Source organism: Caenorhabditis elegans, chromosome I (genome assembly GCF_000002985.6).
Source record: "Caenorhabditis elegans chromosome I".
Taxonomy (NCBI): domain Eukaryota; kingdom Metazoa; phylum Nematoda; class Chromadorea; order Rhabditida; family Rhabditidae; genus Caenorhabditis; species Caenorhabditis elegans.
Window position 1 is genome coordinate 10,835,860 of NC_003279.8, and position 16,559 is coordinate 10,852,418.

Consider the following 16,559-nt stretch of genomic DNA (forward strand, 5'->3'; position numbering starts at 1 on the left):
CCATTCCATTACAGCTAGTCTGCCTGTGCAGTCACTCGCTCTTTTTCGCAATATTTTTTTCTTTTTTTACTGCTATTTATGATTTCTTGTCTAATTAAAAAAAAGTGCACAGTTTGAATTTTCAGTAACTTTAGTTTTCATCCTTCAAAAAACAAAAAAAAAAAGATTTTGAAAATCACAACTTTTTTTTTAATCCCTGAAATTTCCTGAAAAATCCAACATTTATTTTGTTAGTTGATAATATTTTTTTTTAAATGAAATTAGTGATAAAGGACAACTAAATTGCCAAAGTTAGTATAAAATTTACCTTTTACACTCCATTCGGTGCTCAATGAGCACTTATCCTCCTCTCTTGCACAATGTACATCTGCTCCAAAAAAAAGTATCGAACGAGTGAATTGCACATTTTGGGAAGATTGGAGGTTAAGCTGTAAATACAGCCTCCTTTATGCCTCTTCATTTTATTGTCCTCTCTTTACATCTCTATTATAATGTGGTTGATTTTTAATTTACATTTTCAAATGATATCTCTCTAAAGTAGGTTATAACTTTGTAGTTTGTAGTTTCCTTGTAATTCATTTTTCATTACTATCAAATTATCGATAACGAGAAGTTAACTATCTTATCTCATGCCAATTTAATTAACCTCATAATAAAAAAAACATAAATTAATTTTATTTTGATTTTGCGAATAAAAAAAGGGGAGTAGTGAAATTTCATTTATTTATTTAATTCTCTCAAAATTTCCCCAAACTACAAAATTCCACAATGAAAATTCTTGAAATATTCTCACTATCAGACATTTTTGTGGCTGCTCAAAGTTCCGAAGAAAGGACAAAAAATTAGCTGAAATCTCAAATTTGTAGCTGAGTTCAACGCTCCAACCCAGAAAAATTGTTTGCCACTATTTTTTGGATTAGTTGCTCTTTTTGGGTAATTTTCGGACAATTAAATTTTTTCTCCCCCTTTTTGAACCCGCATAACACATTGCCATATTTTCGTTTCTTTTCTAGAACTCATTATAGAAATTATACATATTTTTCAAAATCTTCCAACTACACGTCTCAATTTTGCCTGTTCGAAAATAATCTTAAAATGCTTCTTCATTTTGCCAGTTTTTTTCAGAATGTCCACAGAACTTATCACACAATTTGACAAAGCCCTTCAACTAAATGTGGTCCTAGTCCGTGACAAGAAAACGGATCCTTTCAAGAAATTCGTCTTCGACTCCAAAACCAGCCAGTTCAAAGAAGCCCCAAAATCCGTCAAAGTCATTGATCTTCTTCCTCTGTATGAATCCGACTGTGATCGTCACAAAAAGCTGATCTTCTGCAAAAATTTGATGAAGAATCGGCAGATATTCAAGTACGCCTATAATACCGAAAACGGGAAGTTTCAAAGAGTGCAGTGTACGTGCTGTGAATATAAAAAAGAGCTTGTGGGATGCCATTTGAAGACTATAAAGTTGCCAGAAAATGATGAATTAGTTGACGAAGACAGCGGAAACTTTCTCTGGATTCAGCCAAAATATTCATCAATCTGTGTTAAAACTAACAACATGGCTGTGATTTCTAGAACTTTCCCTGAAAACTTCAAGCTCGACGCTTACACTTTTGACCCTGAAACTCAAAAATTCGAGTTATCAAACTGCAAATGCGATGGATGCTCAAATATCGACTATTCACTGAGCTCTTTTGAATTTGGAGCTCAGGGAATTGGATATCAAAGGACTCACAGAGATCAGAATGGACTTCCTCTTGTCTGTTTATCAATTACTTATAAAAATGATAAGACAGGAGTTATGGAATACTTTAGTGATCAGAATGGATTTATTGGAAAGTATAGGTTTGAAACAGACTGCTTTAGATTAGTAGAAGAGTTGGATGTGAGGGTTCATAAATACTTGGAAACTTCGAGAATTTCTACAAAAAAACCAAGATTATTGATTGATGATCAGCTATTTATCCATTACAAAGATAATTGTAAGAAACTTGACATGCCAATCTACTTTGGATATCATTTTGAAGAAGGGAAAACTCGCAAATACTTGTTCAACAACCGAACATTACAATTCGAACGTATTAAATGTCCAGATTGTATATTTGATTCGAGGAAAATTGTGAGATCAAGAGCTCTCACTACTGATCTGGCAGTGATCAGATGTGATCTAACGAGCAAGATTATCAAATTGAAGAGGAAGCCGATGGGAAGAGTTGAGAAGTCAATTGAAACGAGACATGGATTTTTGCCGTTGGGAAAAGCACCGATTCGATTTTTGAAGTACTTGGCAGTAGAAGGTTAGTTGGTATTCCATGGGACTTACTCCCAAAAAACACATTGAAAATTATTAATTTATAATATTAAATTATTACTAAAAACTTGTTAAGACGGTGAATTTTTGAGCAACCTTTTCAAGCTTTTTATTGAAAGTAAAGCTATCTTCAGAAAGTACACAATTTTCTCTACATTTTTTTCAATATAAATTTCCGAATAAAAACAACTTCTCTGCCTAAAAATGGCCCTTGTTTTTGGGTTTTTTTCAAATTAAAAATCGTATACGTACGCTCTTAAAATTTGTTTTTCAACAAAAAAAGGCAACTTTGTTCTCGAATTCAACAATTTTTTGAACGTTCCACACGAAAAATTAAATATTTTCTGACTTGAATTTCAAAACACTCATCGAAAATTTACAAGAAAACCTTTATTTCAGATATCTTGAAACACTACACTCCAATCCGTCGAAATCCTTGTGATCCTCAATATTTCCAATCATTCGATTCCAAAAACGAGGAAAAATGGTTTCTACTCAATTATTCCAATTTGTGCGAAAAAAAGAATAATATCAGCGCAATGATCATCGGAATGGATGGAACTATTCGAAATGTTGTACTTCAAGATAAAATGGAAAAAGAGCTGGAGCAATTTGAAGATGAAACTTCCTGGAGTCAAGATAGTGATTACTCATTTTTAAATGAAATTGACAGAGAATTAACAAATACTGATAAGAAAAATGTTTAATTATCTTTTTGAAGCTTTATAGCATTTCTACCTAATTTTAATTTTGACAAATTTTTTTGTAAATTTTTAAAAACTTAAATGTATTTATCAAATCATATACATCTCATTCATTTTTCCCAATAAAGAATCCAGAACATTTCTACCCTTTTACAACCCGTGCTTATATTACTTTTTTCCAACATTTTCTCTCATAATTCATAAGCTACCTCCTGCAATGGCTCCTCTACTCTCTCATTGTCACACACATTATCTCCCTCTCTTTCACAAGTCCAAGCTTCTTCTGCTCTCTCTCTCTCTCTCTCTTTTTGGAAAACTCACGCAAACGCTCACAGAAACTCACAAATCTACATATACGCCTTCTGATTAAAGCGACAGCAGAGATGTTTTCTCTCGTGTTGTCTAACATCTCTTTTATTTATTTTTTGCGTGAAAGCTGGAGCTGAGAGAGAAGAAAACGGATTCTTGTTTCGCGCATTCTTTTCGAGAACCCCAACAAACATTTTTTGACGCCAAGAACCCTTGCTAGCTGGAATTCAAGTTCCTGGTAGGCTCCAGATAGGCCTGGTAGGTACGTAGGCACCCCTGCCTGCTGATTATTTTTTTGCATTTAGGCGCGAGCTCTGGTGTTTCCCGTTTATACAGTGTAGGCTTACGCATTTCAATTTGTGTAAATTTTAGCAATTCTAATTTGATAGTAGTCATGTAGAAGGTTGCTTCGAGGCTCACTTTTAAACTTTCCTTTTTAACTTTGAAACAGGTGCCATTTTACAAAAAGTTTAGCTACAAAGGAGCACTTTGAACTAGTTAAAATTAGATCTAAAAAATTCGAAAAAATCAAAATTTTAATTGATAGCGTTGGGTTAAACAATTCTAGAACGTATGCCTTTCCCTAAACATTCTCAAAACCTTTAAAAATCTGCAATGCTATGTAAATCTACTATTTGAGCAATTTTATGTGAGTTCACATCGTGCAGGCTCAAAAACCTATGCCTACCTACGCCTAACTACTGTCAAATTACACATGTATAACTTCAAAAATTTGAAACAATTTTTTTACAATTATCTTTTTCATTCTATATAAATCCGCAGATTTCCTGAAATTCTACTCCACGCTCTCTTACCACCTTTCTATGTTTCTCTATATCTCCACCTCTCCGCCCTTTCCAAAAGCAAGCTCCGCCCCTTTAATGCGCACCGCCCTTCCATCCATCACGTACTTCTTCATTCCTTCTTCTTCTACTTTGATAATATTTCTCCCTGCTCTCATGTTGCTATGGTTTCTTTGTCTCTTCTGTGCTCCGCGAGCTCTCATTGATTTCCTTCGTTTCTATTTTCGACTTTTCATTAAGCTTTTCATTCCTTTATCCATCTTAGTTAGGCTTAAACTTTTAATATTCTTTTGAGCCACCCATGCATGCTTCCAGAAAACTGAAAAATGTGATATTTGATTTAATCTGACATTAATTAAATTTAGCATTTATCTGAAAATTTATCTGAAATGTTTCTCCTGTCATTTTATATCGTTCATTAATTTCAAATGTTTTAAATTGGTTTCTAAATAATTTAATTTTCCTATTTAATTTTCCTATGTATTTCTCATACTTTTATTTCTAGATTTAACTTGTCAATTTTCTTAGTACATTCTTTCTATAACTCACAATCTGAAACAGAACATATTTTAAAGTAATGAATTACTTTTCTTCACTTTACCACTTTTCCCAATAAATTATATTGATGAAAAATTGTCTGAAACAATTTCAAATTTCTACAAAACGGGAAAAGCATTTAAAAAACAATATTTCACGGGGAAAACTACTAATAGAACATTTCTCTACAATCTACATCTATATGAGCAACGCCAAATTTCCAACTATCTCATTATAATCCCCTTGAGATAATATAGTTGGGGAACACCTAATTAAATCTGAAAAGTTCAAAACATCAATTGGAACTGCACTATTTTCATCTAATAGTAGCCTAGAGAGTCCAAGGATCAACTCAACGAACAGTTCAAACTATATATAATCCCATTGAAGACGCAGACAACGAGGCACTCTTGCTGTCTGCGTTTCTCACACTATTAAAGGGTATTAACTTTCTACTTTCATAACTTGCCTAGATACTTATCAATTTTTTTCATGACAGCCTTTTTGGAATTTCCAGTTAATCTTGATTTGCTGTCTTGTTTCTCAGCATTAAATTCTCAATATATTAATTTAAAGCCTGAAATTTTCAGGTAAAAAATGAACACCAGTGAATACCAAAATCCTCCTTCAAAATACTCAACATCAACCCAAACACCCCAGCTACCAAAAGTAGCCCGCATCGTACCAAAATATTCAGTCGTTTGCGAGAATTCACTTGAAGTTGTTCTCTTTGGAACAGATAATGGAGTCTTTGGAAAGTACATCTTCAAGAATAATGAGTTTCTAAAAGCTCCAGATTGCGTTTGCCAATCTTGTTTGCGGGCTGATGACATCAACCTCTTTACTGATTCGGTGGAAGTTCAGGGATTGAGAGCAACTGACAAATTACACAGAGGCATTGATGGACAACGGTTGATGTGTATTGGAATATCATGGATTGGATGTAAGCAGTCAGGAGTTATGGACACATTTGTGAATATACATGGAATAATTGGAAAGTACCGAAAAACACCGGAAGGCTTGATACTGAAAGACGAAAACAAGGCCATTGCGCTTCTACCAAATTTTCCGATTCAGAATACTCAAGCAATTATGGAGAAGGATTTGCTTCTTCTCAACACCAAAATATGCCCTCATGTATCCCAAAAAATCTACTTCTGCAAAACCACAAAATCAGAAAGTGTACACCAAGTCGTTCTCAACAAATTAACCCTCCACTTTGAAATTATCAAATGTTCAGTCTGTACTTATGATAAAAACTTGGAATTGGAGTATTATGACAAGAAGACGAAACTTTATGCGGAAACGGTGAGATGTGAGACGACGGAAAAGTTTGCAATTGTGCGATCAGCTAAAAATGAGAATATTTTTCTGTCGACTTACTGTCCGAAGACACTTGACCTAAAACTCCAAAGCCCAGTTGCAATGGAAGAGAGAAAATTGACAAATTCAGGTTGGTGTTTTGAATACGTTCTTGCATGTTTATTTGATGAATTGCGAATTTTTCATAACTTCGAATTTTATCTTTCAACTCTCTTTTTCTATAGCCTAATAGATATTGGGTTGGAAGTTGGTGGGGCAAGGGTAGTATCAAGGTACTGTCGTGACACGGAGGTGTAATGTAAGATTGTTGTAGGATTACTGTAGTTTTTGAAAAAAAAAGCGAGTTTCAGTCTTTTGAAGATGTGTTAAGTTCTTGTGAAAAAATAATAAAAAATATGAACATTTATCTGCAGTATTTTCCAGTAAATCACAAATTCCAGTCAGTATTTGGTGTACTTTTTAATCATTTCAATAAAATTGAACATTGATTCCAAATAAACCAAATTATTTTTTTATACTTTACGTATGGTATATATGAACTGTACAAAATAACTTTAAAATACGATAATTTCAGAATCAAATAATTGGTACAACACATCAAAAAGTTGCGAGGAGAATATCCTCGAAAAAATGTGCCCAGCCAATGAAAATCACCAAACTCTTGTTGCCACGGAAGGCGCAACTTTTGGCACAATATACTGGATGATGAATGAGAATTATAAAATTGATCCATTCAAAATTGCGCCAACAATTCCTGGAACTGGAACATTTCTCACCATCTTGTCCAGTTTGGACGTTTTTAAAAGCCGGAAAGTGATTGCAAGCAAGTTTACTTTATTCGGTGAGTTTTCGAAGAGTTTCAATTTTTAAAAAACTGAAAAGAATTGCAGAGAACGTGACTCCTAAAGACTTGATCGATCACAGATGTGAGGATTGTGAGAACAACGTGCGTCCTACAGACGCATGGCTTGAGTCTGATAAAGGTAATCAATTGAACTGATCACAATGTAGAGTAGAGTAGAAAATTTGGTTAAGCTAATTGTTTTTCAGTCTACCATAGAAGCCCCGTAGAACTATTAAAAATTTGAGTAAAAATAATTAATTTTCAAATCTAAAAATCTGAACATCTGCTTCAAACATATTCGTTTAGTACTATTTCGATGCAACTAATTTGCTAAATATTTATATTTGTAGCCAATTTCTGAACCAACTGAACATTTTCTGATAAATCTTGAGCAAGAAATTGGCTTCAAAAGTCGCAATGAATATTTTTAAGGAAAACCTACTCTACGCAATCAAATGCATCCGGATTACCACCCGACTTACAAAAAGAATTCCGAATATGAAGATGCACAGGAGGATTTTGATGATATTGAGCTGAAAGTTTTCCAAAAATTGTGTAATATGGAGGACAACTTGTTCAAGCAGATAATCGATTTTGAAAAACCAAAGGAACAGTTTACCGCACCACCACACCCACAAATGACTCACCGTGTTGCCCAACCTCATTATGTTCCAGTGGAATATTTCAATCACACGATATCAGACTTGCTTAGACAAATATCAGGTCTGCAGCATGAGCAAGCTATGCAAAATGGACAAATGCAGCATATGGCCAATGAAATTCGAAGCATTGGAAATGCAGTTTGCAGTCTACACTCATCACAACTACAACAGCCGCCTAACAGTGCCGCAAGCATGTTTCCGTACCCGATTCATCCGATGCCTTCAACCTTTCCACAGCAAGCACCTCATGCTCCAAATGCTCCTCAAATGACAGCCAACTCAATGCAAAGCATCGCAGAGCTCATACTCGCGCAAAGAGGAATCGCACCAAGAAGAGAAAGACGTCTCACAGAAGGTCCTAAAAAGTATAACAGAGTGATCCCACCTTCACCCCGAATTCCAAGTTCAACTGATAAAAAGGAAATGCTGAAAAAATCGAATGATCGGTTTGATAAGCTTAGAGAAGAAGTTTCCGATGTAAGGACACAATTGTCTGGTTTGGAAGGTACGTTGTTTCTGTCAGACATTTTCAACTTTCTAGAGCACCCCGCAAGCTTTTTCTCGCACACTCTCAACCTTCTGTCGCAGAAATTTGTATAAGTATAATCACGTGCAGACGACTATACGATCTCTAAGGGATCCTTGATGCTTTGAGCTTGAAGCTTTTGATCTTCAAACAGGACAGAAATCAAATTTGGAACTATCAAAAGGCATTTAGCGCTCAAAAAATAACGGCGAAAAAAGATTAGAAGCGCGTTAGCTACCAAGAAAATAAGCTCGCCAGAAAAGTATAAGCCCCTATATTTCCAGACACTACTTTCAAAAAGCCGAAAAAGCTGCACTTCCTTGAACCAGACGAAGAATCAGAGAGTGAGAATTGAAATGATAAATCTCAGTTTAATTCTCAAGTTTCAGGCGACGAGAACGGCAATGATGTGGACGAATTTTCAGAAGCTGATGATGATGATGAGGACGTGGATCGAGAAATGAAAGTTCTTGTCGAGTCACTCAAAAACCGCGTTCAATAGTTTTTTACCCCAAAACTCAATCAAACTACTCTCAAAAATTGAAATTCCTATATCTTTTGATTTCAATTGTGCATGTTTTTTCTTATCTTCTTCCTGTGTTCTCATCCCCAATTTTCTGGTTTTCATATGGAAATCTGTGACAAAACGATTCCATATCCTCAATTACACATAGAAACCCCATTTTTACTGTACGTTTCCAGCTACCTTTCCTTTCATAGTATCCTAGTTTCACTTGAATTTCCTGCTTTTTCGTCCTGCTATAAAAAGTTATACAACTGGGAAATAACCCCGGGAAACTAAATTAAACTTATTTAAAGAGTTTATAATCTCTGCTTTTTACTTTTCACTTTTAATTTATTTTTTTTTAAACTAAATTTTCAAGCATTTTTAGCAACTGCAAACCAGCCATGTCCGAGATCGTCGAAGTTCCAGATTCTCCGCCAAGATCTCCGGAAGTCGAGTGCCCATTCAGTGAGGGTGAGGAAAATTTATCTGAAACCCTGATAATTTTTTTTTCAGAAGGTTCCTCCGAAAAGTCGATGGAGACTAGAAAGCGGGTCGCTGAAGAGGCTGAGGGGAAAGAAGGCGACGATGATGGTTAGTATAGTTTGAATATTTAAATTGCAGACAAACTCGGAATGCATTTAAATTTATTAGAACAAACTGGAAATTATTTTTGGTAAATTTTCAAAAAGTTCATCCGTTTAGTTTTTGAGTGATTTCAGTTTTTACCGAAATTTTTCTATGTTGAACTAAAATATACGACATTCTTCTGTTATTTGCAAGACGTCGCCAATGTTTTCGAATTAGTTTTCAATTTATTTTATTGAAATATTACTCAAAAAATATGTTTGGCGAGTTTTAGAAAATTCTGACAAAATTTTTTGTTGATATATTTTTACTATAATATCTCATAAAATAATTATAATCGTCTAATTTTCAATGAAAAATCAAGAAATACAGACAACATATATTTTTATATCAGCATAAAATTTCAGTTATCGAAGTTCCACCACCAAAGAAGGTGAAGCCATCCTTTGAAGAAGTTCATCAGCTCATTGAAGACGACACGTACGACGAGGAAGAGCTCAAGAAAGCCAATGGAGGATCCGTTGTTGAGGAAAAGGGTTCCACTGAAGTTGAAGCTCAAGATGAGCAAGTTGCCGAGAGTGAGGAGCAACCAAATGAGCCGGAAGAAGAAGAAGAAGAGGCTGATGAGGAAGAAAATGACGAGGAGTAGATTTTAAATTGTCTAAAGATTCTCTTTATAATTATAATCAAATACCACTAGATCTTTCCATTTATTCTCAAGATCTCATCTATCATCATATTAGCGTATGAATCGTAAAATCTCAAAAAATGTTTGTTTGTTTTTTCTGGACCTTTTTTTTTAGCTCAAGCTCAAGCAAAAAGCTCAGTTTGCTCGCTTTTTGTTTATTATTTTCAAATAGCTCACAGTTTTCAACGTCTCGCAAACAGTTCTTTTTTTATTCTAAACCATTTTTCCCTCATTTTTACACTTCAAATGTCGATTTCTATAGCTTTTTTGGTTGTTCTGGAGTTAAAATTTAAATAAACTAGATATTGGCTAACCTACATTCGATATGTTCTTGAGATCATTAGATGTCTAGAATATTAGGTCAATTGACAAGAGGACTTTCTTACATATTGTCACACTATAACAGGTGCTGTAAGAGGAGGCGATGTCTCAAATGGTAGACTGTTGTAAAAGGAGAATATCGTGAAGAGATAGAGATGTACCAAAAATAAAGAATCGTAAACTTTCCGATCGATCAAAATACATTCCTTCCCATCTACATCGTTAATGCACTCCCTCCAGACTCCACCCATAAAAAACCAATCAATATTTACTCTAGACATCAATGTCTCTCAATTTCCTATTGTGTCTCTAATTATTGGAATATTTTCCAGCGTCCGAGAGCGCACAACAATCTGGAAACACAAAATGTAGTCATTCAGTCTTCAATTGTTTCTATTGTTTGGTCGAAGGCCCCTTTCTCATGTTTTATTCTTTTATTTTTCCTTTATCAGTCTTTATCTCTGTTTACGTAAATAGGAATTACTTTTTGCCCTCAATGTCAGCTAAATTATTTTACTCCGAAATTAAAAATTGCCTTATGAGCAGTCTGCTGAAACTTTTCAGACCTTGTTTTAAACCAAAATTTCCACATGTCAAAAAAACCCATATTTTTTCTTAGTAGAGCATCAACCCAATTTTCGCTACTCCAAGATTATCTTCCTGTATAATATAATTTGCACAAAACCGGCCAAAAAACTGAACAAATTTTAAATTGAAAAAGCAAAATGTGTTGTTCATTTCCATATCCTCGTTTTTTTTTATCTTTTATATTTCGATTCATACCAAATATATTTTCAGATTGATTCAAAATTTCTCAAAATGATCACTGGATATTGTGGTTTCTGCAAGACCGACTACGTCGGAGTGGATCACGGAAATAAGTGCTATTACAAATACTACTACGACTACGATCTCGAGGAGTTTATGCCACTGAAGTGTCTCGACTGCCAACCAAAAATCACCGAGAAGAACCTTTTTCCACAAGAAGGAACATTTTGGGATCCGAAGATGCAAAAAGCCGTGATGCCATTTCATAATGTTGTGACAAATTGGATTGAGTACTACATCTATGATATCAAGGAGAAGTGTCTCGAGCAAATTGAACCAGTGGTTCCACCGGTATCCTATGATCCAACTCCAGTGGGCGATCGGATTTGCATTGTGGACTCGAAAACTGAAACTATCTTGATTCGTCGTCATCCAGAACATGGTCATGTTTGTACTCAACAATTCATCAATGGAGAGTATCAAGATGTTCCAAATACAAAAGTGAATACTCTTCAAATGAAGGAGCTAAAGCGGTACGGTCAATGTAGAAGTCTCACTCATTATCTCAGGCTTCCAATTCTCAATACAAGCTACTGCTTTAAAAGCGATCAATATATCGTTCGGGTGCCGGGAAGAAACAACGAGAAGCCGAAGGAATTCTATTTTGATAGAGAATTCAGCTGTTTCATGCCATCACTTTTAACTGTACCAGAGGACATTCTATACCCTGAGTACTCGGTTTGGAGTGAATCCCTCAAGAAACATGTCACATTTACCGCAGTCTGGAATGGAAGAAGCGAGATAATTGAGCAGTACGTGTATAACTGTGAACAAGGACAATTTGAACAAGTACATGTACCGGAGCTTGTCTACGATCCAAATCATGAAGTTCCAATGAACATTTTGTTTATACAAATGTCAAAAGACAGACCAATTGTGATTATGAAAGATGAAGATGGAAATTTTGTGAAACAAGAGTACGATTCATTGATTGACTGCTTTGTAGCAATTTCACCAAAAGACGCAAAGATTCTTCCACGCGAATACGACGAGAAACTTATATATGGAAAATACGGTGAGTAAACTTGTTTAAAAAATTAAAAATTAGATTTATTTTGAATTTTTCAGGTATGGCCATTTATTCCATTAAGCCAGAGCCAGTGAAGAAAGTTGGTGGGCCATTTGGAGGTGTCAAAGGAGGATCATTCGAAGGACTTCCAGAAAGACCAGAAAATGGATTTTCATTTGAAACTGAAAAAGAGCAATCTGCATCGACTGGTTCAGAATCACACGATGAGCAGGAAACTGTAATTGAAAGCGAATCAATAACTGATTTCCTTTCACGAATTCTAGGTAAGCCTATTCTATTTGATCTTATTAGTATTACTATCTAATTTTCAGGAGAAGATTGGCTTACTCCAAAGCCGCTATCTACAACTTACCAGAAACCATTGAAAAAATCCAGTGTCCATGATGAATCTGCTGACGAGATTGACCTTATATTAGCTAAGAAATCGAAGCGCACAGCTGTACCAACTATTTCTAAATCTGATGAAGTTGAGAATGTAGATCCTCCAAAAGAATATGGAAATCTCGGTAAGCTTTATATTAGTGCCCCTACAGTACTCCCACTGACCTTAACTCCAATTCACTCACGAGACAAAAATTAAACTTGAAACATGTCTTTTTCTCGTTGTTGTCCCAAAGTTTCATATTTAAAGTTTATATGTAAAGGCAGAAAAAAGTTTGGACTTTTGAAATTAACATTACTCTAACTTTAAAATTTTGAGAACTTGCTCAAAGACTGAATCAAAGCCGAAATATGCAGATAGTCACATAACTATCGGCTGCAATTTGATGCAGATTCTGAGCAACTTAATGAAATGTTTGACCAAAATTAAGTTTTATTTCAGAAAGTACATATATTTCTCAAGACACAAATATGGCTAAGTGGCTTATATACAACTAACATTTTAATTTTTCAGAAGTAGATCATGAAGCCATGCTTCACCAGAGACCACTGAGGAAAGTTGCGGTTGTCCAGCGGGAATCCGAATCTGCTTACGAATCTGAGCAAGGATCAGATGGAGAAACATCGGAAGAATCATTTTTAGAAAGAGCTTCTTTATTTGACGAATATGATAGAATGATTGAAATTCTGGCAGAAGAATATGATACACCTGGTTAGTTTTTTTTCTTTTGACGGTATGGTTACTTGACTTAAGAATAGATAATGCAAAAAACAAGAAGTTCCAAAATTACCAAAAAATATTCGCTTCATTTTTCAGACGAGCAAACTCCATGCACCAAATTTGAGGAATATCCTGACGAATCTGATGAAGAATCCGATCAATCAGATGACGAATCTGACTTTTCTTATATGGCGGCACCTTCTGAATCTGAAGATAGCTATGATAAACTGGTTGAGAATTTTTCGCAGGATTATCAAAAACTTGGTATGTTATTGAAAAAGGTTCCCACTGAAATTTTCGGAAAACTTCGGATCTAGGAAAAAGCCAGGACTGAAAAATTTCAGGGCATTACTAGTGGACATTTTGCCAACTAAATTAAAATTTTTATGATGAAAATTGTTTTTCGGATAACGTGATCTTGGAAATAATCTTGAAAATCTTTCACAATAATTTCTGAAACTTTGCAAAATAATTATGACCTAATAATATTTTTAAATTATACTAAAATCTCCATTTTCAGTCCGTAAAATGTCATTCACCAAAAATGGAGATCAACAAAGGCCCTTGAAGAAAGTTGGTGGACCATTTGGAGGAGTCCAAGGAGGATCGTTTGGAGGATTTGCGGAGACCAAAGGCAATGGATTCTCTTTTGAAAAAACTGCCGAAGTTGAATCCAGCAAAGATCAACCAATGAAGAAATTTAATTTTGATGTTCAAGACTCGGATCAATCAGGTCTCAAATCGAAAGTTGTATCGGATTCCTATGAGTATGATAAAGTCATGAAGACTCTTCAACAAGAATATGATCAACTTCGTAACATCCTATCAAAATATCAAAAGCCGCTGAAAAAAGTTGGCGGACCATTTGGAGGTGTTAAAGGTGGATCATTCGAAGGATTGCCACAAAGGCCAGCCAATGGATTTTCGTTCGAAACTGAGAAAGTTCAATTGGATGTTCTATCTGATTCGGAGGAATCTGATGAACAGCAAACTATAATTGCGACTATCGCGAAAACATCCAGTATTTTGTACGAAGAGTTCATGAAATTAATTGAATTTAAATTCTAACTTTTTTTTGTAATTTTATTTTAACTTTCTTGTAAAGCGTCTTGTTTGTTTTAATTAATTTGGAATACGATTCCAGAATAAATGTGATTTAAAGTAAACATTTGTTGTAAATTAGGATACATTAAGGTGGCCAAAGAATTCGCTTTTGTGAATGGTCCTTTCTTGAAATAGTGACACTACGTGCTGAATCGCTGCCATTTCAAGAAAGTGCAGCCGACGGCGGTCCAGGTCTACGATGGAGCATTTTTTATATCGTGGCAGACCTTCAAGTTGGCGAGTTTTGCACATTTTTTATTTTATTTTTCAAAACCGGAACATCCATAATTTGCTTTGAAGAACGCCTAACTTTTTGCATTCCAACCAAAAAAACTAGGGTTACTTTCAAAAATTGAATGTATCGAAATTTTTATTTATCAGTTACGAATTATTGTGAAGAGCAGAATGCCACGCAAATGAGCTCTCTGAATGGACTCAAGAATGTCCAAAATGTGTTGTAGGTGAAACGAACTGGGAGATTGATCAATGTATAGCAAGGATCGTCAATATTTCCAGGGAACTTGGAGCAGGTGTTCTGAAATAGTTTTGAAAGAAATAGTAAAATTCAACTAGTACTCTAAGTCGGAGTACCTTCAGTGAAGAAATTGCTAAAAACCTTTCCTATAGCGCCCAAATTCCCAAATTTAAAATTGAAACTTTTCAAAAAATAAATTTAAATATTTTAAATATTAACAAGAAGGAAAAATTTAGTGAATATTCAGTTTTTGCCACTAATAATTTTGAAAGTCGACCAAAAAATCAAAATTGCTATAAATCTCTCAAAAACTTTGATTATAAATTTTTCGAAACTCTAAGAACAATTTGACACACACACATTTACAAAGACTTCGCCGGAACTTGTATCACCGGAGACAAAATATCTCAAACCTTCGTGAACTCGACTAGTTTTTTCTCGTTTTTCAAAAATTTTTTATGTGCTGTGTTATGTTGTATGGGCCGTTTGGAGACATTTAAAGCAGATACCTTACGTACAAGTTGTTTTTTTAAATCTAAAAACACAACTCACCTTGATAACCAAATCCGAGAGTACGAAAAATGAGTCCGCATTTTCAGGGAGCCACATGTCAACGTAGACATTACACTGTGAGCATGCCGTTTCCCAAAAGTTTTCGGCTACATAACCCTGGATTATTGTACCAAGAATTAAACAGAAAATGACAATTTTCATGGTTACAGGGAACGGAGAGATCTGTGTTCTGTTAAACAACAGTGAATAATGGGAAAAGAGATTTTGTTGGATTTTTGATAAATATGGTAATTTCATGAATATTCAATCACTTTCCTCTTTGCACGAAATCTGTGGAATTACTATTACTTTTTTCAAGAGATTTTTGGAGAGATTTTTTAAATATTATGGATAAGTTTCTGGACCTACAAGTTCGTAATAATAAAAAAAAATTTAGAATCCGAATCTATGAAAATTCCACCAAAATTAAAAATTATTTTTTTGCAAAAATGTGCAGTCATATGTATGTGAAAAATGAATTGGAAACAAAAACCCATCTAGCGCGCGGCTAAAATACAACTTGTAGGTCTTGTAAAGAAAAAAAACTTGTAAATCAGCATAGTCAAAAATACAAGAATATGCCTATCAAATTATAATAGTTTGTACGGAAGTATTTTTTAAAAACTTGATAAAAATATATAAAAGCTGATTTTTTAAAAAATTCAAAAGTATGGGAAAATCATATGGAATCATTCTTTTTTATCTCAAAAAACTGTTCAGCATAGTCAAAAACACCAGCAAATACCAAACAGAGTATATTAGCTTTTACGGAAGTATTTTTTAGAAAATTGATAAAAATATATAAAAGCTGATTTTTTCAAAAATTCAAAAGTATGGGAAAATCATATGGAGTCATTCTTTTTTATCTTAAAAAACTGTTCGGCATAGTCAAAAATACCAGCAAATACCAAACAGAGTATATTAGCTTTTACGGAAGTATTTTTTAGAAAATTGATAAAAATATATAAAAGCTGATTTTTTCAAAAATTCAAAAGTATGGGAAAATCATATGGAGTCATTCTTTTTTATCTTAAAAAACTGTTCGGCATAGTCAAAAATACCAGCAAATACCAAACAGAGTATATTAGCTTTTACGGAAGTATTTTTTAGAAAATTGATAAAAATATATAAAAGCTGATTTTTTCAAAAATTCAAAAGTATGGGAAAATCATATGGAGTCATTCTTTTTTATCTTAAAAAACTGTTCGGCATAGTCAAAAATACCAGCAAATACCAAACAGAGTATATTAGCTTTTACGGAAGTATTTTTTAGAAAATTGATAAAAATATATAAAAGCTGATTTTTTCAAAAATTCAAAAGTATGGGAAAATCATATGGAGTCATTC

General features: G+C 34.2%; 5 protein-coding genes and 1 non-coding gene across 7 annotated transcripts; 5 read left to right on the top strand and 1 right to left on the bottom strand.

Annotated features, from left to right (window-relative positions):
- Positions 1 to 1,119: 1,119 nt before the first annotated feature.
- C35E7.3 (uncharacterized protein) lies at positions 1,120 to 3,153 on the top strand. Its single transcript, NM_060431.4, has 2 exons — positions 1,120 to 2,297; positions 2,711 to 3,153. Exons 1-2 carry the CDS (start codon positions 1,127 to 1,129, stop codon positions 3,016 to 3,018), a joined length of 1,479 nt encoding a protein of 492 aa, NP_492832.1. The 5' UTR covers positions 1,120 to 1,126; the 3' UTR covers positions 3,019 to 3,153.
- Positions 3,154 to 5,238: 2,085 nt separating this feature from the next.
- On the top strand, positions 5,239 to 8,807 carry C35E7.2 (Reverse transcriptase domain-containing protein; the record flags this gene model as incomplete). Of its 2 annotated transcripts, NM_060432.7 has the most annotated exons (6): positions 5,239 to 6,117; positions 6,562 to 6,828; positions 6,878 to 6,970; positions 7,264 to 7,998; positions 8,304 to 8,363; positions 8,409 to 8,807. In NM_060432.7, the coding sequence occupies exons 1-6, from the start codon at positions 5,262 to 5,264 to the stop codon at positions 8,519 to 8,521; spliced, it is 2,124 nt and encodes a 707-aa protein (NP_492833.1). In that variant the 5' UTR covers positions 5,239 to 5,261. The 2 variants fall into 2 exon arrangements, with proteins under 2 accessions (NP_492833.1, NP_492834.1); NM_060433.7 differs by lacking the exon at positions 5,239 to 6,117 and having other exon boundaries at positions 6,319 to 6,828; positions 8,409 to 8,521.
- Positions 8,808 to 8,912: 105 nt separating this feature from the next.
- C35E7.11 (Glutamic acid-rich protein-like) lies at positions 8,913 to 10,113 on the top strand. Its single transcript, NM_001392940.1, has 3 exons — positions 8,913 to 8,998; positions 9,041 to 9,118; positions 9,520 to 10,113. Exons 1-3 carry the CDS (start codon positions 8,929 to 8,931, stop codon positions 9,759 to 9,761), a joined length of 390 nt encoding a protein of 129 aa, NP_001379781.1. The 5' UTR covers positions 8,913 to 8,928; the 3' UTR covers positions 9,762 to 10,113.
- Positions 10,114 to 10,913: 800 nt separating this feature from the next.
- vet-2 lies at positions 10,914 to 14,244 on the top strand. Its single transcript, NM_001264586.8, has 6 exons — positions 10,914 to 11,964; positions 12,018 to 12,242; positions 12,291 to 12,485; positions 12,875 to 13,072; positions 13,178 to 13,345; positions 13,602 to 14,244. Exons 1-6 carry the CDS (start codon positions 10,941 to 10,943, stop codon positions 14,147 to 14,149), a joined length of 2,358 nt encoding a protein of 785 aa, NP_001251515.2. The 5' UTR covers positions 10,914 to 10,940; the 3' UTR covers positions 14,150 to 14,244.
- A 301-nt stretch (positions 14,245 to 14,545) lies between these two features.
- On the bottom strand, positions 14,546 to 15,409 carry Y37F4.3 (Saposin B-type domain-containing protein). The gene is made up of 2 exons (NM_170920.3): positions 15,213 to 15,409; positions 14,546 to 14,720 (listed from the first exon to the last, which is right to left on the bottom strand). The coding sequence occupies exons 1-2, from the start codon at positions 15,372 to 15,374 to the stop codon at positions 14,574 to 14,576; spliced, it is 309 nt and encodes a 102-aa protein (NP_740915.1). The 5' UTR covers positions 15,375 to 15,409; the 3' UTR covers positions 14,546 to 14,573.
- On the top strand, positions 14,598 to 14,656 carry Y37F4.13. The gene has a single exon (NR_050528.1). It is a non-coding gene; the product is annotated as an Unclassified non-coding RNA Y37F4.13 (non-coding RNA).
- Positions 15,410 to 16,559: the final 1,150 nt, after the last annotated feature.